General features: G+C 47.3%; 1 protein-coding gene across 7 annotated transcripts in view; it reads right to left on the reverse strand.

The window, feature by feature from the left end:
* Ube3b (ubiquitin protein ligase E3B) overlaps positions 1 to 23,242 on the reverse strand; it is a 50,676-nt gene that overhangs the window by 13,641 nt on the left and 13,793 nt on the right. For all 7 annotated transcript variants that reach the window (XM_040289357.2, XM_005340110.5, XM_013365107.4 and 4 more), the window contains 10 exons: positions 22,644 to 22,749; positions 22,236 to 22,356; positions 21,125 to 21,302; positions 19,447 to 19,610; positions 18,195 to 18,362; positions 14,370 to 14,541; positions 12,558 to 12,676; positions 11,809 to 11,923; positions 10,887 to 10,986; positions 4,766 to 4,885 (listed from right to left, as the gene is read on the reverse strand). In XM_040289357.2, the coding sequence (XP_040145291.1) occupies positions 4,766 to 4,885; positions 10,887 to 10,986; positions 11,809 to 11,923; positions 12,558 to 12,676; positions 14,370 to 14,541; positions 18,195 to 18,362; positions 19,447 to 19,610; positions 21,125 to 21,302; positions 22,236 to 22,356; positions 22,644 to 22,749 (1,363 nt within the window). The remainder of the gene's footprint in view (positions 1 to 4,765; positions 4,886 to 10,886; positions 10,987 to 11,808; positions 11,924 to 12,557; positions 12,677 to 14,369; positions 14,542 to 18,194; positions 18,363 to 19,446; positions 19,611 to 21,124; positions 21,303 to 22,235; positions 22,357 to 22,643; positions 22,750 to 23,242) is intronic.

The following is a 23,242-nucleotide window of genomic DNA, read 5'->3' on the forward strand; positions in this document are numbered from 1 at the left end:
ATCTATTAGGAGGATGTGATGGCTTTGCTCTCTGGCCAGGGGAGACTGCCCTCAAGAGGACACACAGCAGCCAGACAGGGGATTAGACAAAATGAGTCATGACAAGCTCTTGGCCAGCAGACAAAGGATGAAAAAGGACAAGATAGTTCTCTCTTTCCTTTTAATGCTAAGAGTATCTTTTAGTTCATGGGCAAAAAATCTAAACTTATGAAACACTATAAAATGAAAAATGCAGTTCCCACGTCACTCAGCTCTGGTGCTTTTCCTGAGATCACACAGGACCTTGTGAATCTTGCTGAGGAATCAAGGTTATATCCTGAGGGCAACTGGGGTGGTGGGGCGGGGGCAAAGAATTTAGTCAGGAAGAAACAAGGCTGAGCCAGGTGCAGCAGTGCACGCCTGTAATCCCAGCAGCTCAGGTGGCTGAGGAAGGGGACTGCAAGTACAGAGTCAGCCTCAGCAACTCAGTGAGGCCCTAAGCAACTCGGCGAGACCCTGTCTCAAAATGAAAAAGAAAAAATCAAAAGGGCTGGGGATGTGGTTCAGTGGGAAAGCACTGCTGGATTCAATCCCCAGAACCAACTTAAGAAAGAGAAAGAGAGAGAAAGAGAGAGAGAGAGAGAGAGAGAGAGAGAGAGAGAGAGAGAGAGAGAGAGAGAGAGAGAGAGAGAGAGAGAGAAAGAGTCTGGCTTTCTGTTTTAGAAAGATCTACTGGCAGCAGAGCAGGCAGATGGCAGAGGACAAGGTGGGAGGCAGAGACAAGGGTACAGGAAAGCTGCTGGGCATCAGCGAGGGCAGGGGCTGTGGGGAGAAGCGCCAGCACATCTCTGCCTTGCGGTCAGCTCCCTCAATACACAGGCACCTGCTGGGTGTAGCTCAGTGGTAAAGTGCGGCTTAGCACTTGCATGGCCCTGGGTTTTATCCCCAGGACCAGGAAAAAACCAACCAACCAAAAAGAAAAAAAAAAAAAAAAAAAAGCCGTCACTCCTCAGTCACTTAGCCCATATCCCTCATCCAGAACTCAGCAAGTGTGGCCCCAGGACAGAGTTTCAGAGTTCTCCTACTGGGCTATTTTGTTTTCTCTCTCTCTGGATTCTCACCTGTCGAGGTCGTCCCGGCTTCTAACTCGGTCATTCAGTGAATTCCTTGTATCAGGGCGCTGAGGTTTTTATTTCAAAGAAGTGTTTATAAAAATCAGGGAGCAGGACAGAGGACAGGGCCCGGGAAGGAGACGCCCAGCATAAGAGGACCCATCATCAGAGTGAAGCTAATGTCTTTACATACTGTCACACAGTGAGTTACAAGTCAACCTTAACATGTTCCTGAGGCCATGCCACAGTCACCGCTGTAGCCGTGTCCCACGCTTTCCTGACATTTGTACAGACCATCTCTGCAGCACCTAGCCATCCACCCATCTATCAGTCTGCTCACCTGGTCACAATGCAAAAGAGCAATCTGCTAGAATGGCAAGACTTGTTCTGGGGAACCCTTGGTGCCTTCCTGCCATACTCATTAAGAGATCCAAAGGACTGCCCTATATGTGTCCCAAATCCTATCAGGGGTCCTAGGCTGCAAAGTGTGAGTCAGGAAGAAATTACCTCTTAAGTCCCAACGGTCACCAGTAGGAACAGAAACACAGTTTTGTGCACGCATACTTGAAAAGTACTTTCTATGCATATAAAGTCTGAGAACCATTAAGGTAGATGAAAAAAGGGGGAACTAGGATGGTGCCGTGAGGCTGCAGCAGCACCGTGTCCACCTTGACAGCTGCGCCCTACAGTGAATGAAGGAGGTGGGGAGACTCCAACATGGTCCCGGGGAGTGGCGGGGTCTTTCCATTCTGCTTTAAAGCCAGCTTCCTAACTGAACCTTTGCCAGCAGGTATGTGCAGGGCCACAGGGACTGACCAGGATGGTACCGGGAGGCCTTCGCCTTCTGCACGTGGCTGTGCTCCGGGAACGTCTGCTGGATCCAGACCTCAGGCTTGCTTCGTGAGCCCCGCATTAGCCACTCCTTCCAAAAAGCTTAGCCTGGTGCTTGCCTAGTGCAGGTGAGGCCCTGGGTTCAATCAGAACCAAGTAAAAATAAATAAATAAAATAAAGGTATAAAAAATAAGGGTTGGGGATGTGGCTCAGTGGCAAAGTGTCCCTGGGTTCAATACCCAGTACAAAAAAAAAAAAAAAAAAAAAAAAAGGAAAGAAAGAAAAGGAAAAGCTGTAGAGAGGAATTCATAGCCTCCTCCTCTGGAATAGTTCTGCCTTTCAGGTACTGGTGTGTTTGTGCGAGGTGACACATATGCCTCCCGGGGAGACGAGGGGAGCCTGGTGCTCCTCTCTCCACTGCATCTCAATGGGCAGATGCAGAAAACACTGAGCTGGGAAAGGGAGACCTGGTTCCTGGGCCTGGCTCTGTCACTGATTCCCAAATGACCTTGACTGAGAATCTCAATTTCTCTGGCCTCATTTCTGCCTTTGACAGGGGAAGGGGAAAGGTTGGAGGAGTCTGTGTGAGGTTCTCCAGTTCTGAAATCCCAGCGCTCCAGCCCAGGCTCACTCTGTGGGGAGCTTCCTGCGGGTCCTGGACTAACCCTGGACACCTCTCAGGTGGCCGTCCACAGTCTCTGGAGGAGGCGGCGGATAAAAGCTCAGGATAGCCTGAGTCTGACAGCAGCCTCCTGATGCCCCCTTGTGTCCGTATCAAGTAAGGTCCACTGGGCGCTCATATGCTAATAACCAAGCTAGCACACCAGGAAAACGACGGGGTGACCGAATAAACACTCCTCTCCTTTCGTAACTGGATTTCATGACAAAATATGATCTCATGGAAAGGAAAGAGAAAAAGGACCGTGCCTAGAACTAAGATAGCCTTTCTCCTCTGGTCCCTCTGAAGGGCGGATTTTAAAAAGTGGGTCCTGTAGAACCAGGATGCTGAGTGAATTTCTACTAGCCAGGAGGTTCGAGCAGAAAACTGAAGAACTCATCCCTCTCAGGAGACACTAGTCTCACTTAACTCCTCCAGGGGTGGGTGCTGGACACAATTGACTGGGCACGACGGGTGGTGGGCCTGAGTCTTCTACAGCCAGGGGAGCTGCATCTGGGTCTGACAAAGAAGTGCTGGAGAAGGGAGTTTTGTAGCATGACAAGGTTGCTTCTTCAAGCCAAAGCAGAGGCAGAAAACTGGTGGCCACAGGCTGAGTTCAGTGGGAAACATCTGTTCTTCTGAGCCCCCGGTAGAATCTAATCAGTTCACAGCATAAGAGATCTGAGGGTCACAAATGAAACCCTGAATTTTGGTCTCAAAACTTCAGAGCATTCTGGAGCCCACACCTCCATGTGATGAGCCAGGAAGGCTGGAGCAGAGAGGGCCTCTGTAGGGAGAAGTACCTACTCCCACTTGCCCACCCATGTCTACTGCTCCCTGACACTAAGCTGGATGAAACTTGTCACTCGGGGGGGTTGTTTTCCTTAGGTAGAGGTGCTCAGAGTGAGAGGTCATGTTTTAGAAAAAATGGGAGTGAAAATGGAGGGTATTTCCATTTGTTCAGCAGGCAAACAAAATACTCCTGGGATGAGACGCCCGTGGCCAGCTCTGCTCATGCACAGAACCTATACAGGGTCCCTGTGGGCACTTAAGTTCCTTATCTCTACTTTTAAGAATGTTAAAAACATCAACTGTTTGACACCCACTGCCTTTTCTAACCGCTCCTAGTGTCAATCATCAGCGGTCAGGGAGCTAAAGTAGGCTTGCCCGTAAGGAGTGACATAAATGTGGTGCAAACGCACTGCTAGAGGAAATAAAGACATGGGAGGAAGGGCTACTGTTTGACGCCATGTGCTGGTGGCTGGCTATGTGGCCTGGCTGTGGTGGGACCCCTTGACTGTCTCACTCTGGCAGAACATGCAAATGAGGAACTGCGGCCAGAGTGTGATAAAAGTCTGCAGAGCAAACAGCAAATAAATCAAGCCAAACCCTCCTGAGAATGGAGACTGGCAGCTCAGCCATCAGTGTCCTTGCTGGCAGGACCAGCACACGCAGGCAGGATGCACACATGCGACCCAGGGGAGGGTGAGCTCCGACAGCACAGCTGTGACGGGGAGGCCCACTGACCACAACAGTGCTCCAGCAGTCTGCAGTCAGTGTTAAGAGTCCTGTTTTGCAGGGCATATTTCTTTGTGACAGGCTTCCACAGGCCTTGCCACTCACATCCTAACAAATCATCATATAATTTCCTGACACACAGGTAAAGTACTTGAGGACAGAGTACCAGGCTCTAAATTATATGAAGTCTCTGCTTAACTCTGGAGTCCAGAGTTAAGGACTAAGGAGGGCAACGATGCTTCTACAAAGACCCCCAATTCTGTGTGGCTCAATGGGTGTGTCACAGCCTCTCTCCCTCTGCTGCATTCACAGGTAGTGGCCTGGGCACTGTACCTGCTGGGATGATGAAGTCTGAGGATGGTGGAGTGGTCGCTGCAGCTGAGATCTGTCCTCATTTCAGAGACATGAGGAGTCTGATGCTCTAGCTAGAGACCCTCACAGGGACCCTCACTATGGGTCCCCAGCCCTGAGGACATGTTTAATTGAGCAGCTGTTCTGAGCAGTCAACAGGAGAAACGACCCCTTTCCCACTCTTGGAGTCTTGATTTCAGAGCCATGAGACCAAGAAGTGATCACAACAGTTCTGAGGCAGTCGGCCATCCACCAGAAACCCTCTTTGATGGGAGCACACTTCCGTGATCAGCCTCTGCAGGACTCACCACTCACCTCCAACATCCGGGAACGACGGATAGTTATGTGAGTGACGTGGGGGGAGGCGGAGCTGGTTTCCACAAGCCCCAGTTTCTCTTTCTCCTTAGTAACCATGTTTCGGAACAGGAGAACTCTCTGAAACGAGCAAAGGTGAGACCAGAAAAAGAATCAACAACTAATGTTTCCATAAAAACCACTCCACAAAATTACTGAAATTTAAGTCACACAAAATTCAACCATAATGGGATGGCTTGGTGTGTGCTGCTGGTCAGGGGAGTCCTGTGAGACGGGAATGTCCCCAATAGCACTTTTGGGAATTAGAAATATGGCAGAACTTGGGCCAAGGGAGGAGTGGTGTGTCTAATGCTGTAGTCCAGAGAGGAGCAGAGCAGGAGAAGATTATTCTCCTGCAGTCAATAATCCACAGCAGGAATCTGGCGGCAGAACAAGTGAGAGGCTGCTTTCTACAGCCACACATGCCTCAGAGGAAATCAATACTATGAATTTAAAACACAGCAACAATTCAAAGACAATTTTTCCTACTGTCAGAATGTAAAAAATGATCCTTCAGTAAAAGGTCCCTGGCCCACTGTGCCCTCAAGCACACAGCACTGTCCCACCAGTAATATTTCTCAATTATCACTTAACTAGAACCCTTTCTCCTCAGCCTGAAGATTGTGATGAGCCCCTTTATTGTAATTTTCCCCCTAGTACTGGGGACAGAACCCAGGAGCATTCTATCACTGAGCCACATCCCCATCCCTTCTTATTTTCTATTTCAAGACAGGGTCTAGCTATTGCTGAGACTGGCTTGGAACTTGTGATCTTCCGGCCTCAGCTCCTTGAGTCACTGGGATTATAGGTGGGCACCACTGTGCCCAGCTTACTGTATTTTTTGCTTTAAAGAAACAGGATCTCACTATGTTGGCTAAACTGCTTGAACTTCTGGGCTCAATCAATCCTGTCTCTCAGCCTCTCAAGTAGCTGGGACCACAGGCACCCTCCACTGTGCCTGGCAATGAGCCCCTTCAGAACAGCATAATTCATGACAGCATTCACCTGAAGTCAGCTAAATGGATATACACACCAATCACAGTGGGTTTTTCCTTGTTCTTTCCTCTCTCCCCCCTGCCTCTCTCTCTCTCTCTCTCTTTCTTCACCAGGGATTCAAGACGGGATCCCCACCCCTTTTAATTTTTTTAAATTTTATTTTGAGACACTATCTCAATAAGATGGTTAGGGACTAAATTACTGAGGCTGGTGTCAAACTTGCAATTCTCCTGCTTTAGCCTCCTCAGTCGCTAGGATTACAGGTGTACACTAGCACACCTGGCTTCACACCTGCTTTTTTAATAATTTGGAATTTTCCTAAAAATCTGGAATTCAGTAAATATAAAAAAGAACATAAACAATTGTAACAATAGTACAGGATCCACCAGGGGGAGGTTAGTTCGTGTTATTCAACCCTTTTATTAATGCTAGAAAATTATAAACAGAGTTGTTAACAGAAAGAGCAATTGCCAGGGGCAGCACAGGATGGGAGGCATGCGGGGGTGAGGTGGGGCTGCCGTTCACCCTGGCACCCTGGGTTTAGAAATAAGGACCGAAGTGCTCTGAGCAGCACCAAAAGCCTTAAGGGCTCCAGGGCCCATAGAAGGGAAAAACCCAGTGAGGGGGGCCCTTGATATGGTCAAAGAACATGCCCACCTCTCTCTTCTGTGGTGGAGCTGCTGTGGGACTTTCTATAACAGGTTCTGAGGTCAGTCATGTGGTTTGTGACACACTGCTTCCAGTGACCTGAATCTCCAGCATGACCACCTGAACAGGGGCTCTTCCACAGAACATGAGGTGAAAATGCGGGTCTCCTCCAGTCAAACCAGTGTGGCCCACGGCATGACTCAACACTAAGCCAGCCACATCAGTAGTGGCCTCTGGAGTTCCTTCCACCTGGGAAGCTCTCAATTTCCTCAGGGTGTGGAAGGAGGCCTGAGGCACCCTTATCCAGCTTCAAGGGGCTGGGAGGCCTCGGAATCCTCGACAGACATCTGGGTAGACACCACCCCCATTTTGCAGATGAGGGTGTGGACTCAACCAAGGTTATATGACTTGGGAGCCAGATTCAAATCCAGAGCCCACTCATAGACCACCACCCCACACAGCCTGGCCCCCCACCTCACTTAGGTTTTCTGGGCTAAAACAAGAAGGCAAAGTCTCACATACCAATTGGGAGATGAGTCACAGGTAAATAGGTGAAAGCAAGGCGGTGAGGACAGAGAGTGAAATGCTGGGTGTGAGCAAGGGAGAGCTGAGTCTTTGAAAAAACGTTAAGGGAAACAGCAAGTCACCCACTGGAGTAAGAGCAAGAAAGAGGGAGGGGTGCAGTGTCAAAGGGCGATGGCACAATGGCAAAGCTGAGATCCTGCTTCCCTCCTGGGCACCCCAGCAAGACCATGCCAGTGGCAGATGGCAGCCTACACTCCCAAGTCAAGTGGGAAGTGAGGCTGCAGACGGGAGGAGACAGCAGGAGAGCCCTCGCCATTCGGAACACAGCACGCCTGACCCTCCCAGGACTGCTGGGGGCAGGACAGGGACCAGGAGATGAGGAAGGGTCCTGTCCTCCCAAGGAGGAAAATTTTTTTTCCATTTTTTTATTGGTATGTTGTAATTATACATAATAGTTGTGCATTATTATTATTATTAAAAATTATTTTTTAGTTATAGTTGGACACAATACCTTTATTTTATTTATTCATTTCTATGTGGTGCTGAGGATCGAACCCAGGGCCTCACAGCTGCCAGGTGAGCGCTCTATGGATGAGCCCCAGCCCAGCCCAGTGCATTATTATTTCATCAGTACATTATTATTATATCTAATAATCACTGTTACGTATTTGTACATACACTATGTATATAGTTCAAGATAGCTTTAATTTCAACATCTAGTTACACTACATTCTCCTGCTGTCTCCTCCCATCTGCAGCCTCACTTCCCACTTGATTTTGGGAGTATAGGCTGCAAATATAACATCATGTTATATGCATGACACAACAATATAATATGGTCAATATCATTCCCCAGTATTTCTCCTTTCCCTTCAAAGGGAGGAAACTTTAGGAGCCACGGACAGATAACCTTAATGATGACCTTAAGTAAAATTCCCCCCCCCCCCAAAAAAAGTCAGCATATGGCTTGGACTCACAAGTCACTCCAGCTCACCTCAGTGTTCCCACACTAGGTTGTTCACGGCACCCCTAGGATGGCAGTATATATATTTTTTTGGCCCTCCTAGACCAAAAATGCCTACTAGACCAGTTCATTAGGTAGTTAGATGCTAACAACTTAAAAAGTATTTCTATTCTAAGAAATTAGTTGTATTGGGGCTGGGGATGTGGCTTAAGCGGTAGCGCACTCGCCTGGCATGCGTGTGGTTCGATCCTCAGCACCACATACAAACAAAGATGTTGTGTCCGCCGAGAACTAAAAAAATAAATATTAAAAATTCTCTCTCTCTCTCTCTCTAAAAAAAAAGAAATTAGTTGTATTTTAAAAATGCACATAAATTGAAATATAAAACATTTTTATCTCATTCTGAAAACCTAACTTTGCAAATATGACATCATGGAAAAGAATGTAGTGTGATTGAATGTTGAAATCATAAGCTACCTCAAACTAGTAGTTCACGGGTGTTCCACTGCATTCTTGAATACTTAACACATCCTTCGGTAACTCCAGTGCCCCAGCATGCCGTCTGTGGACACAGACATGTAGCAAGAAGACTCCAGTCTATGCAATACGCAATGCCAGGATCAAAGCCTGAGTTCACAGACACAGGGACAAGCTGAGGTGCTGTGTTTTAAATCAGCCACCACCAACCAGGAGATGAGAGGTCAGAGACTGCTTTAAATGAGGAACAGATGGACTCAGAAGCAGGACCTGTGTGCAAATCTCAAGAGATTTATTCCACAGATTAAAGATGCCACCCCTGCGGGTGGTTCAGAGACCAAGAGTAGAAGTTAGAAGTAGATCAGCTTCAGATGAGGGAGACTGTCCCATCACTTGGAAGAGTACAGCCACAGAATGGTCTGCAGGGCTGTGCCTTCCCTATGGGAGACAGGCTCAGGGGTCCGCTGAGGGATTCCCTCAAGGAAGGTCCCTCATTCCTGAGAGTCTGTCAGGTGCAAAAAGAATTTTAACAGCCACACTGTTTGCACATCACTGCCTGAGGGGAATGAATAGCAACCACAGACATTAAAGTCAAGGTCAAAACGGTATGGGGGGGGGGATGTTGTGGTTTAAGTGGTAGAGCGCTTGCCTAGCACGCCTGGGGCACTGGGTTCGATCTTCAGCATCCATCACATAAAAATAAAATAAAGATAGAACTAGAACTAAAGGATAAATATTTTAAAAATTAAATAAATAAAAACAGGGCTGGAGTTGTGGCTTAGTGGTAGAGCGCTCACCTAGCATGTGCAAGGGCCTGGGTTCGATCCTCAGCACCACAAAAAAATAAATAAACAAAATTGCCGCCGTCTGGCTGGGCACAAATCACAAGCCACTCAAGCAGGAACAAACTTTATTTCGGAACTCCATCAGCACACTCTCCGGGAACTCCCCCAAACGCCACCAGGCTCCTCCAGGAACACACCACACACCAACCGGAACTCCCTCCACCAGAACTTCACCAACCAACTCGAACTCTCCAGGAATTCCCCAGAGCTCAACCTCGAACTCTGCAGGAATCCCTGCGAGAGCTCAACCGGAACTCAACGGAAACTCTGCGAGAACTCAAAAGTACTGGCAAAATCCTAGGTGCCATTCCAACTCGGCTGTGGCTCTCAACACAAAATAAAGGTATTGTGTACAACTAAAAAATAAATATTAAAAAACAAATAACAGTATCAGAGCAGTGAGAATTAAGTATCTCTGAATTCTGAGATATAATATACAAAAATGGGATTTATGCTCTCTAAAAATATGTCTATTTTTAAAAGAAAGAATCAAAAAAAGGGGTAAGAAAAGAAAGGTACCTCTGGACTCTGAGGAGTCTCTTCTGAGACAGGCACAGTATTGTCACCCACCAGCAGTATTGCTGAGTGCCAGCTCCTTCCCAGGGATTCGAGCCACGTTTCCCATATGGCCTGGAAGCTCTTGCCACGGTTAGCAAGCTTTCCCAATTCTCTCTTGTCCCCTGGAGTGACACCATACTCTCCTGGATCCCTGTTTCCTCAGATTCCTCCTTCTCTCCTCTCAGGACCTATCTGATTCCCTACCTGCCTTTCCACACTGCAAGCTCAGGCGGGAAAGCTTTCTCTAACTCAGGCCTCCCTCCTGAGCGCCAGAGCCATCAGGAGCCACAGCCACATGCACCCACTCACTCAGAACTGAATGCACCACCATATCCCAGACCTGCCCTCACCTGTTTCTCCCTCAGGGAGCAGCCCACCCAAGCACCAAGCACCAAGCTTCAGGCACTAAGCCAGAGCTCAAGAGTATCTCCATTTCTCCTTTCCTTGCTCTCTGAAGGTAATCAGGCTCCAAGGTCTTAGGTGCTGGCTCCTTGAAAGTCTCTTGCCTTGGTCATCTATCTACTTTGGAGGCCTCTCTCTAATGCAGGCCAGCTGGCTTTAATGCCCTCTACCTCCAGTCACCTCTCCAGCTCTGTCTTGGCACCTTCTAAGCTTAAAACCCTGCAATGACGTTGGCTAAAATCTAAGCTCCTAGCCTCGGTTTACAAGGCCCTTCCTGCTCTAACTCCTGTTAACTCCTCAGCTGTTTCTTGACTTTTTCCAGCCAGACCAGCTGTTTGGCTTCTCTCTCACCCTGGACCTTTAAGTCATGTCCATTTCTGCCTTGGAGCCCTCTCTAATCCCTTCCCCTTACTGAGAGGAGTCAGGTTCCTATGCCTGGGCTTAGCCCTGTGGCACACATCTCACTCCACCTAAATACCACTTCACGTTGCCTTCTCCACCCGGCACCCTCAGCACTTGGTGTAACCTGCCACAGAGAAAGAAATGCCATCACTGCACTTGCAAAATCAACCACCTCATTCCGGCGTTCCGCACCGCTATAACAATGAGAGAGTCAGGGACCACGCGGGACAGCAACACACCAGGAGCCCAGCTGGGGGCAACTCACGTTTTTGTGAGGAATGACATGTGGGATGTACTGCAGGATCAACTGTGCCCGTTTTCGGTCCTTATCGAGTTCTTGGAAGAGTACACTAGGCTTGAGATCCCTTAAGAAGAAAGACAGGTCTGGGGTTATGAAAACCGTACACTAGTGCAGGGTTCACAAACCACAGCATGCAGGCCAAGCTGGCTGCCTGCCTTTGTAAAGTTCTGTGGGAGCAGCACAGACTGCCTATGGCTGCCTCATGCTACAAGAGCAGAGGTAGTGGCTGCAACAGAGACGTGAGTCCATAGGGCCTAGAGCCATTTTTCCCTCTATGCCAAAGTCTGCGAAGCTTTGCTCTAGTACCAGAGCTGCAATGGTAACCTAAAAGTTGATGCATCCCTGATAAAAATGCGGACATGCTCTTAAGTTTAGGTACTGCTGGAGGACTGCTGCCTCGCGCCCTCCCCCATCCAAACCCTCAAAGCACTTTTTTACCACCCCATTGTTCAGGGCAGCTGAAGACCCTCTCATCCCAGTCTGAATAAGAAACAGCGGCCGAATGTGATCTGGCTTTGTTGCCATTAATTAACTGATCCTCCTGGTGTAACAGAAGTGGTTGCTGGGATGCGTCCCAACAGGAGCTTTACAGAACAGCAGCTCTTTCCACAGATGAATGGCCAACATGGAGGAGAAAGAAAAGGCCCTCCAACATGGAACAGGAGTGGCAAGTTCTCGGGTACCTGCTGTGTGTATGTTGTTTATGGGGTGTGTGTGTGTGTGTGTGTGTGTGTGTGTGTGTGTGTGTGAGAGAGAGAGAGACAGACAGACAGACTGTGAGACAGACAGACATGGCGGGGGGAGGGAGAGAGGGAGGGAGGGAGAGGCTGAGACAGACAGACAGAAATGGAGGCCCCTGGCTGCCTCCCCGCCCCATGGTGCTCACTTTCGAAGCCAGTGGTCCTCCGGCGCGAAGCGGCGGCGGCAGTCCCGCTCATAGAGCACCATCAGCCACCCATGCACAGACTGGAACAGCTCCAAGGTCTCGCCCTTGGCGTTCTCTGCAGGGGAACAAACAGGAGAGTCACACTTGCAGGAGAAGGGTCAGAGCTAGAGGACCTGGAGGACGGCTTGTTTCCTGCGGTCCCCAGCAAACCCTGACCTCTCTTGCTCTGAATTTCTATAGAATGAAAGGAATAAAAAGGTCCCTGGGAAGGTCCTAAGTGTCTGCAGGGCCTTGGTGTCTCAGACCCTCATGCTAGCTCTCACTAGTCATTGTCCAAAGATCCTTTGCACTGAACACCTGGGAACACCACAGGGGGGGGCGCTCATCTGCAGTGTGAACTGGCATGCATTGCTTATGCTTCCTCTCTTAAAGAGGTCTTAGTAAGAGAGAAAACTTCCAGTTATGTGAACAAATTGGGTCTTTTGGAGTGCTACTGGGGAATGAACCTGGGATGCTCTATCACTAAGCCACACCCCCAGTCCTTTTTATTTTTTGATAGGGTCTCGCTGTATTTCTGAGACTGGCAACAAACTTGTGGTCTTTCTGCCTCAGCCTCGCAAGTTGCTGGGTTTACAGGTGTGAGCTACCATGCCTGGCTTAAATGTGAATTTTTATTAACTTTGGTACATAATAGAAAAGCCTCCCTGGGAGCAGCCTCAATGAAATGTTGGCGAGCACCTCCACCTTACCTACAATTCCATCCCAGATCATCTTAAACACGAAGGAATTCAGGAAAGAGGAGATGGTGACCAGCTCTTCTAGTTTGAATGAAATTTGTTCTTCATAAACTTCAATGTCATCAAGGATTCTAAATCAGACAAAATTATTTAGAATTTCCCACAGAGAAAGGGAAAGAAATAAGATCTTTCTGCTTATCAGACAATACAATCAGGTTAAGAAATAAGTTTTAACTCTCAGAGACACTTCCTGTAAAGTTAAAATGATCTAATGTCTAAGATGGGCTTCAAAGACACTGGAAGAGGAGGACAGGGAGGGGTTCGGATGAAGCAAAACTGGCCATGAGCTAAAGCTGGTGATGGCCACGAGAGTTTGTTATTGCTTCTACTTTCTATTTATTTGAAATTGTCTATACTAAAAAGATAAAATAAAATTAAAGGGGGGAAAAAGCCCCACTCTTGCAGTTTTTCTTTCTTACAAGGAACTGGCTGTGACACTTCCTTCTTTCAAGTCTAAATTCCTGCCTCAATGTGCCAAATTCCTGTCTGATATGCAGGGCTCTTGACTGAGTGTCTGTTCCTCCTCAGGAAGGCTGCAGAGCTTCATTCCACATTGAGGACAGACACTAGTGGTACTTATTAAGTATACGTGAGTGAAAGAATGCTTGAAAGAATAAATGGATGAATGAACACGAGACACAGTTCTAAAAGAAAATTTACTAAAACCACTCCATGCACCTTCAGAATGTGACTTACTATCAGATTACCCTGTACTCAGTGACTAACCATTAAGGGTGTCTTTCCTGGTCCTTACAGACACTGCTCTCACCTCCACCTGCTCACTCAGCCTCCTCACGTTGCCCAAACTGCCACTTACGAGTCCCCTAACCCTTCCTGCTATGGTCTTCTAGGCTGAACTTCATTGCTTGAGGTCCAGTCTATATTAAATTAAGAGAACGTGGGATTAGAGGAATGCCAAGGACACCAGGAGACACAAAAGCCCGAACAGTCAAGGAACTGGATGAGCCTCTTATTAGTTCTCCACTCACATCTAGTGCCATACTACCTGACACTCCTTTTCTCATTTGCTCTTTCAGATTGGTAATAGTATCTCCATGCTCCTAGCGAGGCTCACAGAGGTTAGGCAACCTTCCCAGAGCTAGTTAGGTAACAATGACAACAATATCAGCCGACACACACTGAGCTTCTCCTCTGTGCCAGGGACTGTGTGATGCACTTGGCATTGATTACCTCTAAATCCTCACTGAAATGCCTACATGTATACATGAGGAAAATGAGTAGCAGAGAGATTGAATTCCTTGATCCCTTGCCCAGGGTATCCTAGTAAATTGCTGAGCCAGATTTTGCTCCCTGGTTGACTCTGGAATTTTCCATTAATCTAACTAGTATAGTAAATAAACAGTGGAGCTATGATTTGAACCCATCTCCAGGAGGCCCCAGAGTTCACACTTGGGGGTCCCACCCAGTTGTCCTGAAAGGATGAGAACAACTGCTGCACACCCCATGCATGCTGCCTGCTTTGTCAATGTTTTGTTGTCTACATTTTTTTTGGTGTGTTCTTGCTATGTCATCTAGGTGGTCTTGACCTCCTGGGCTCAAGTGATTCTCCTGCCTCAGCCTCCCAAATAGCTGTCACTACAGTCATATGCCCCCATGCCTGGCTCTTGTCTAATGCTTATACTGACCCTGCCACGCAGGCCAAGATGTATGCAGTGATCCTATCAGCAGTTCCTTGCCTCCTGACATTGTAGTTTGGTGCCCTGAATCCTAGGAAAGTATTCCGCCCCCCAGCAGTTAACCTACGTGATGAGGTGCCGGGAACAGTCACAGAACAGCATCAGCATGGCCAAGAGCTGCTTGGACTCTTCAGTGTCATTGTTCAGGCATTCCAAGAAGAGCTTTAACCCTCCGTGGGGCCCCAGCTCACAGATAAACGCCCACAGTTTGGGCAGTAGGTCATCAAGGTAAGTGAGACCTGGAAAAGGATAGAGAAACCCAAGCTTCAGGTGGGGGCTCCATCTGGTCTGTTATTTCTCCTTCCATTGGGAAAAGGAAACACTTAAGCTATTAGTGAACATTTACTGTGCATGAGAAGAAGGTGCAATCAGGAAAGCGGTGTCACCCTGAGAATCACAATGATAGTAACAGCCAACGTTTAATGGTGCTTCCTGAGTGCAGATAACAGGCTCAACACTTTGCACGCATCGTCTCCTTTCTGCCTGTGAAGTCCAGTGTCATCTTTGTTTTATAAGGGAGGAAATTGAAGCACAGCCAGGTTAAATAATTTGCCCCAACTCACAGCCAGCAAGTGTCAGAGCCAAGAAAAGAACCCAGGTCTGATTTAGCAATTATATTTTAAATCAGGGATCAGCAAGGTTTTTTTCTGGAAAGGGCTAGAGAGTAAATATTTTTAGGTTTGTAGGCCAGATGGCCTCTGTTGAGACAAATAAAATTTAGCAGTTTAATTGAGCAAAGAACGACTGGCACATGGGGCAGGCCACAGGACCAGAAGAGCTTCAGAAAGCTCTGCTTTGAAAGCAGGCAGGCAGGATTTATTACAACTCAGCTATTCCTTATTTGAACACCTTCTGATCAGTTGGCTGCTGTGGTTGACTGAAGATTGTAGCTATGATTGGCTTAGAATCAGCAATTTGTTACCAAAGTATTTTCCCATGTCAGGCTTTCCGTTAGTTTATATATTAAGTTAGGATATGTACGGTTCAATGTATGGTGGCCTCCTCTGGCCAAGTTTTAGTTCAACAGTCACAGCTACTTAATGCTACTGCTGTAGCACCACAGCAGTTGATATTACACAAATGAATGGATTTGTGGTGTTCTAATAAAAGTTTATTTACAATTTGCAGGCTCACCCACATTTAGCAAAGTTCTCCTCCTATCAACTTCTATTCCTCTACATTACAAATAAGAAAGCAGTGAATGACTGTAGCAGAGACACTCTGAAGTACCGCACAAAATCAACCCAGGGGAAGCAAAAGGTAAAGCAGAGGACGTTCTAAGCCTGCTTTCCAAGGCCTACATCACTAGTATATTTTAATTCCAGTAACGCAGCTAGTGACTTAGAAAGTCTGGATCTAAAATTCTACATGTCCCTGAATAAATGGTGTGTTCCTCAGAAATGCAGTCACCTACACTGGAGCCCTTATAATGCCTCTCATTTTACATGGCACTGTCTGTAATTTAGTTTGAATAAAGGGCTATCTGGGGAGGATACAAGAGCCTGGGGAGGGTGTGGGGTTCCATCAATGCTACTTAGGACACTGAGAGGTGAACCGAAGGAACTGCACGGGAGTCAAAGAAATGTACCATCAAGCAAGTTACTATTCTTAAAGGTTAGACCTTACACTTGCAAGGGAAGGAGGGTATTGTTATAAAGAAACCTTTAAAAAGTAAAAGTTCCTTGACCAGGTTAGTGGTTGCATAGTTCCTAGCTTATAATTAGTTTTTAGGTAGCCCAAGTTATTCACACCAAAGAACACAGGAACCTCGCAGGTTAAAAGTAGAGAAACAGTAAGTAATTACACTGTAGAGGTCATAAATATGCTCCTCCTGGGCAAAAGGAGGAAAATAGCTATCCTCACATTCTATGATGGGACTCATGATATAGACTAAAACTCAGCCTCATACACTGACTCAACAGGGCTGCATCCTGGGCAGCTGAGACAGAAAAGGGGAAGCTGTGCCCAGAGAGTGGTATCAGGAGCTCCAGGGCCTCAGGGCATGTGGGGAAGAGGAACAAAGGTCTTCATAAAGTAGAATAGAAAAACAATATGGTCAACATAACAAATGTTACTTTCTATAATCTGATTTAAGATGTATACAGCTAATAGACTGAATGTCATCCATACACTTCAGACTAGTTTATTTTTATTTTTGAAAATGTGTATTTTCATATTAGCCAATAAACCTTAGTTTTGGATTCTCTCACTTGGGAAAATGAGCTTAGTTGTGAGCTCATCTTAAAAGCTGGACATGGATGTTAACCTCGAAATCCTCTCACCCAGGATGCTCCCAAGCCCTCAGGTGCTGTGGGGCCAGGCAGGGTCTGGAACCTTCGGAAAGCCTTCATTCTATCCCTCCGCTGATGGCCCCCCTCTGTCCTCAAAGGCCTCTGGACACCTCTGCCTGCAAGCCTAGCCAGCAGCTCACATTCACCACAGCCTAGCACGACTTCCAACTTTCCGCAGTCCTCACCCCCACTGCCCTGTCCCGTTCTTCCCCAGCTCTGCAAATGGTGTCACCATCCACACAGGCAACACCTTTGGAATCTTTGGTCCTCATGCATCAAGTCCAGTCCCCCAGTAGGACCCACAGAGGTCCTTCTCCAGCACATCTGCTTCCATCTTCACTACCACCACTAGGCCAGAGCACTTGACCACAATGACCTCGGCCTCAGGGGGCATTTGCCCATGTTTGGAGACATGTTTGGCTGTCACAACTGGGGAGGAAGGTGCTGCTGGGCCAGGGGCTGGTGAGCATCCTATGATGAATGAGAGCCCCTACGACAAAGATCATCCAGCCCCGAATATCAACGATACTGAGGCAGGGAAACCCAGTCCTAGCCCAAGCCAGCATCATGCCTTCTCATTTTCATGGAGCCAATTTTATACAGTTGACTTTTAGGTACTGCTGGTCTCCCCACTGCTAGAATATGATTCTCTCAGGGACAGAGACCTTGGCTGTCTTGTTCACCTCTGTATCCTCAGTGCTTTGCACATATGAGTGCTCTATAAGTATTTGAAGAGTGAATAAAATGTATGAAAGCCAGAAGCAGCAGCAACTTAAGATTTTAAAAAGTCATACAATGCAGCCGAGAAGTTCTGATCCTTCTGCAGTTACCAGCTTTCATGGCTCACAAGGACCCTCTGGACTTGTGGTTCTGATGTACACTAACGAACCCCTCAAAGCCCTTGCTGCTCTGTGCTCACAAAGCACTTTCTCCCTTGCTCAGGTAGAAAATAAAGTGTTGAGCGTCCCCATGCAATGAGGGATCATGCAGCCAATAAAAATGAGGTTTTTGAAGAGTTGTTGAATGATAAAATGTTTGTAAAATAATTAATGGAAAAGGAAGGATAAAATATATCAGTTTCAATATATTTATAACTTATGTATGACATGCTTGGGCATGAATTGTGGGATTAGGAGTGGTATTTTTCCTGTCTCCCTACATTTTCTAGTTTTTTTTTTAATTTTTAATTTTTTTTTTTTTTTTAGTTTTTGGTGAACACAACATCTTTATTTTATTTTTATGTGGTGCTGAGGATCAAACCCAGTGCCCTGCGCATGCCAGGTGAGCATGCTACAGCTTGAGCCACATCCCCAGCCCCTTGTTTTCTAGTTTTCTACTCAGAAAAAAATAACATTTTAAAAGTTATACTTCATAACTAAAATAAGAGCCAGGTGACAGGAACAAGATGGAAGTACTATGACTAGGACTGGCTTGAGCTATTTAACCACGGTGTACCAATCTCTAGGAAGAAAAAACTCAGAAACACCCTCCTTCAACATCTATCTTCTGCATGAGGAAGCCAGGAAAGAAAATCAACTTTTCCTAAGAAAACTTGTCTAGCAAATTGACGAGATGGAAGCAGCAGTCTTGGGCCTCCAAACCTGTGAGAATCTGCAGGCGGATCTGGGTGAGCGTGGTCAGCGAAGTCTGGTAGAGGACACAGATGTTGCAGACCTGCTGAACCTCTGCAGAGTCAACGCGTTTGCCCCCAACAGGCCTGAGGATATTCCGAACCGATGCAGACTTCTGAAATGCACGCTTGAGGAGACCTGGCGTGGAGAAGAGCTGTGAGCAGAAGCTCAGCCATCTGCCAAACCTCATCTGGTCAAGGGAACAGCATTTTGACAAAATTCCAAATGTATAGCAGGGCAAGGCAGTGAGGCTGGTGCTTGGACCCAAGACATTTCTCTGGGATAACTTCGAAAAACATTAATGATTGGATTTTAGGTACAATCCAAATACCTCCTCAGAACATCAGAAAATTTCTGATTAAGCCAGATATATTCAACTCTGAATATACCATGGGATTCTTTGACTGTATTACCTAATTTCAGAAGCTGCAAAAGGAAAAGTTCAGAGGGGAAGAGGGTGCAGGGTAGGGGGCCAGCTGAGTTTGAATTTTCTGAGCTTTGGGAGGGAAGTGAGGCATAACCTCCTCAAGTGCTGACATTTGGTTCTGAACAGTATTCTACTTTGTTAAGCCTTCCCATTTACATCCTGCTGAAATTATATCTACTGAGCCTGTGCCCACTAACTAACTACAAGACATGGATGTGTGGTGCATGGGAGGCAGAAGAAAAGCCACCCCGTACCGAGAAACTGCTGTGGGCAAGTAACTTTATTTGTAGATTCTGTGTTGGTGTCATGTCCTTAACTTTGATCAGAGCAGGCAGCAGAGAGCCTTCCATGGTACCCACTTCTGACCCTACAGTTGGGTACTGTTGAGGTGTTTTATAAGGAGCTCCACATGGGAGATTTATTTTATAATTAGGACCTTAAAACAGCTCTATGTCCCCTAAGATATGGCTCCTTTCCCTCTTCTGGAATATGAAAGTTCAAAGGGACTGCAAGACCCCGTTCTCTCTGGCTACTAGAAGATTCACAGCCAAACTGAAGTGGCCCTCATGGAATGTGTACCTGAGAACATTCTTCTACACACTGTTACCTAGTTATATCTCCCTGGCCCTTGCTTTCCACTTGTACAGGGTTCCTGGGACTGTTGTGCAAAATGTGGACCTGACTTAAGCAGATTTAGGACCTCTGTGGGAGAAGATAGAACATCCCCAACACAGAGCATTCCCCTACGCAGAAGCAGGGGCTGCCTTCTGGCCCAGCAGAGCCCTGGCCACTCACTCTTCACTGGGAGCACGTTCTGTGGGGACGCCGGCTGGGCGGGGGCTGGCTCCTGGTGCTCCAACAGCTTCTTGCTTAGGATGTCACTGAAGAAGATGCGGATGAGAGGCACCCCCCACAGGAACTGCAGCTGTTTGGTGATCAAATACATTGACTCATTGAGGCTAGGGGAGAGCAAGAGAACAGTGCATTGGTGCCTCTGCTGGCCAGGACGGGCCTGCTCAGCTCCCCTCAAGGCCATGCTCTTGAGGTGGATCCTGTAAACCATCACCAAGGTCCAAGTGTGGTGAAGGCACTGAACCTTGTCTGTCACTACACCCAAACCTGTGCTGCCATCAGCATTACTGCTTCCCCAGGTCCCCAGGCTCCACACGCCACGGTCATCTTGGACACCCACTACCCAGTAGGCAAAAGCTATCTCAAGTAGCTGCACTGCCTGCTTCCTCCGGGCTGGCTGCAGCCAGCGGCTTCACATGAAGCAGACATGACACCCGAGTGCTCCCTTGCCTCCGAAGCTTCTGTCCCCACTTCAGGCTGCACCCCAGCACCACCCCATGCCTGGCATCTACTGGCATGCCCCTGCCACTCAAGACCCTAAGACGGCTCCTACCACGGCTCCTTCCACAGCATCATGGCGGCGACAGCCACCAGTCACTGGGCATCCGCCAGACCAAGCAGCGGGCACACGTCACCTTGTTCAGTCCTTTAAGACAGCCCTAATGGACGGACTGTAATCCCTCCACATCTCTGATGAAGAAACTGAGGTAAGGCAAGTTGTTCAAAGGCCCTCAGAGAAGAGCAGTGGCCACCAGTGGCTCTCTGCCTACACCCCGCCCGGAACAGCCTCCAGGCTCCAGGCACAGGTGCCTCGCTGCCCAGGTGGGCTGTTGGGGCGGGTTCCTCGGCAACGATCATTTTAACTAGTCAGGACTCAAAAATACCACTCAGGCACAAGGAAGAGGGAGCCCTTCTCTGAGACCTCAGTTTTCTGCCTCAAGAGTATATGCCATGGACACCATGCAGGGGTGGACACCAAGCAGGGGTAGACACCTGAGAGGAAAGAGCTGAGCCCAGGCACTCTCTCCACGTTTGAGATGCTCCCTTCTTGATCTCTAGTCTTCTACTCTAGTGTTCCTAAGGTTTTTGAGTTTGTTTTTTTTTCAGTGCTGGGGATTCAACCCAGGGCCTTGGGCACACTAGGAAAATGTTCTACCACTGAGCAGTACCCCAGACCTGCTTTTGAGTTCTTAATTTAAAATTTTTAAATTCATATTCCAGTCTCTTGAAAAGGAGGTGATTTTATCCTTTTAAGTCATTTGTCTTGTTTCAGCATCTCCAAAATATGGCTGTCTAGTAAATCAATAAAAGTGATATTGAAGAAGAAAAACTATTGATAAGATTCATAAATTTTTAATGAACAGGACAAAATGCAAAATCATATGATCTCATTTTTATACAAAACTATTGATGTAGGAAAACACTAAACAGATGTTCGTTCAGGTCATCTTTGGATAGTAAGATTATGGGATGTTTTGTTCTCATGATCGTATCCCTGTTTTGTTCAATAAATACATCTTATTTTTGCAGTAAGAAGCAAAACAGAAGCTGACAGACAGAAGGAAGGAGGGGAGGTGACGTGGAGAGAGCCAGAAGGCAGCACCATGTCTCCAGGACTTACCCATAATCCACAGACTGGGAGAACCAGCCAAGGACAGGGTGCCAGTGGGTCAGGTTGGATTTCTTCTGGGACACGTACTTCTGACAGTAGCACAGCATCTGGGTGAGCAAGCTCACAAAGCCGTCCGTCTCCTCCTCTAGCACTCGGGGGCTGAGGGAGCCCAACTGCAGGAGGTTGCCTATGAGGAAAGAAGGCCAAGTGTGAAGGGACAAACAGAAGCACTTCGGTGCCTCCTAGTCCTGCTCTCTATGGCTTGGGCAGCCCTGTTGCATGTGCAGCAAGATTCCAGGGAAGGGCTCTTGCCAGTGCTGGGGGCTGCAGTGTGGAGGCCAGAAACAGGTCAATACTGACTTCAAATTCTGGCTCTACACAGGTGAGCTGTGTGGCTCTCGACCGCCTCTCCTTTGTCTCATCACCTCTAAGACTAGAACATGGTCTCCTTTCTATGAAGACTACGTGACGTAACGACAGACATCATGCACATAGAGGCACACGATAGTTAGTTAGGGGTACACTTTAATATCATACTAATATTTAAAAATCAAGAGAGAGCCAAGAAATGACAGTAACTGAATGTCCTGGGGAAATCGCTGTTCTCCAAGGTTTCGCAGAGTTCCTCATTATCATTGTGTGAAGACCTATACAGGATATTCCCATTAAAATTTGGCCCCAAGGACTTTTCCTAGGTAAATTTCTTCCCATCAGGCAATGCGAATCATGCATCTCCACTGTTTCCAAGTGCTTCCATCACAAACCCCTTCTCCATCTGCAGTGACAGCACTGGAGAGCAGGTGATGAGGCACAACTCGCCCTAAGCCCTGCCTGAGCACAGCCTCCCTTCTCTCTGGAGGTAAGACCCACAGAGGCAATTCACCATATTTTCATTCTTTCCTTGGAAAGCCCAGGGCTGAAATCCAAGGTTCACTTATGATCACTTACCTAGCTTGCTAGAGGTATGTTCCGTGTGATTTTTAACTTTACATGAATATTTTAACCTGCTGCATTTGTGTACATGCTTTTTATGGTAATCATGTCTAGTTGTTACTAAGTTACACCCAGGCTTCCCTTGATGGCCAGCACCAGTTAAACCCCGCTGCTGTGGGGCACTCACCCATCAGGCACAGTGTGTGGCAGCCTTCTAAACTTTCACAAATGTCCCGGCATCGGTCTCTGTCTCTTAAAAATACGATGAATTTGCGAAGCATGTCATGAGATTCTAAAACAGTGAGACGCTGTAAACAACGGCAAACAGTTAAAGTGAAAACTGCAAGGAAATTTCCCAGCACAGCACGAGCTTGATCACACGCAGATTGTTCCCCAAACAGCAGAACAGGTCCTCAAGCACCAAGCAGAGGAACCTGCTTCTCTGGGCTACTAACCTGAGCGTGTCTACGCTGTCTATTAGTTTAGAAGAAAAATCAGGAGGAGTGAGAACTAACATAGCAATCCTTTTACTAAATTGTGAGGAAAAAAGCAAAACCAGAATTGGTTTGGGGGGAAACTCACAGAGCCCACTTACCTCAGGGGTCACTGTGCTGAGATGAGTCACAAGCGCAGGCACAGACATGATGTGGATGAGGAACGGCCGAATCAGATTGTCTGAAAATTGTGCAGCAATCACAGGGCTAGACACAGACAGATGGGCTTACTGAGACAGGTACGCGGGCACACCCGAGCTAAAGAGCAAGCCTGCCAATGCCCTCAGACCCCCAGAACTGCTTCCCGGGGCTTCTAGGAAAACTAAAAGGTGAAAACGGGGACACACCGGAAGAATGGTTAAGTCAGTGACGGTGCAGTCACATGATGCAGCACTTTACAGCCATGAAAAAAGGAGCCTTAACGTTTTACTGGCTTAAGAAAATGTCCATATACAAAAATTACAAAGTAAAGCAAGATACAAAACAACATAAATGGGAGAAGGGGGGCTCATGATGGGAAGGACACACAAAAGGGCTTCTAGAGTCCCAGTGTAACCCATTTCCTCAATCAAGTACTGCTTACCCAGGGGTCCACTAGGTGATAACACCAAGAACTCACCAACTAAGCAGCTTATTTAATAAATACATATGGTCTGATATTAACATTTAAAAATATAGGCACAATACAAAAGGTATATTA

Source organism: Ictidomys tridecemlineatus, chromosome 2 (genome assembly GCF_052094955.1).
Source record: "Ictidomys tridecemlineatus isolate mIctTri1 chromosome 2, mIctTri1.hap1, whole genome shotgun sequence".
Classification (NCBI taxonomy): domain Eukaryota; kingdom Metazoa; phylum Chordata; class Mammalia; order Rodentia; family Sciuridae; genus Ictidomys; species Ictidomys tridecemlineatus.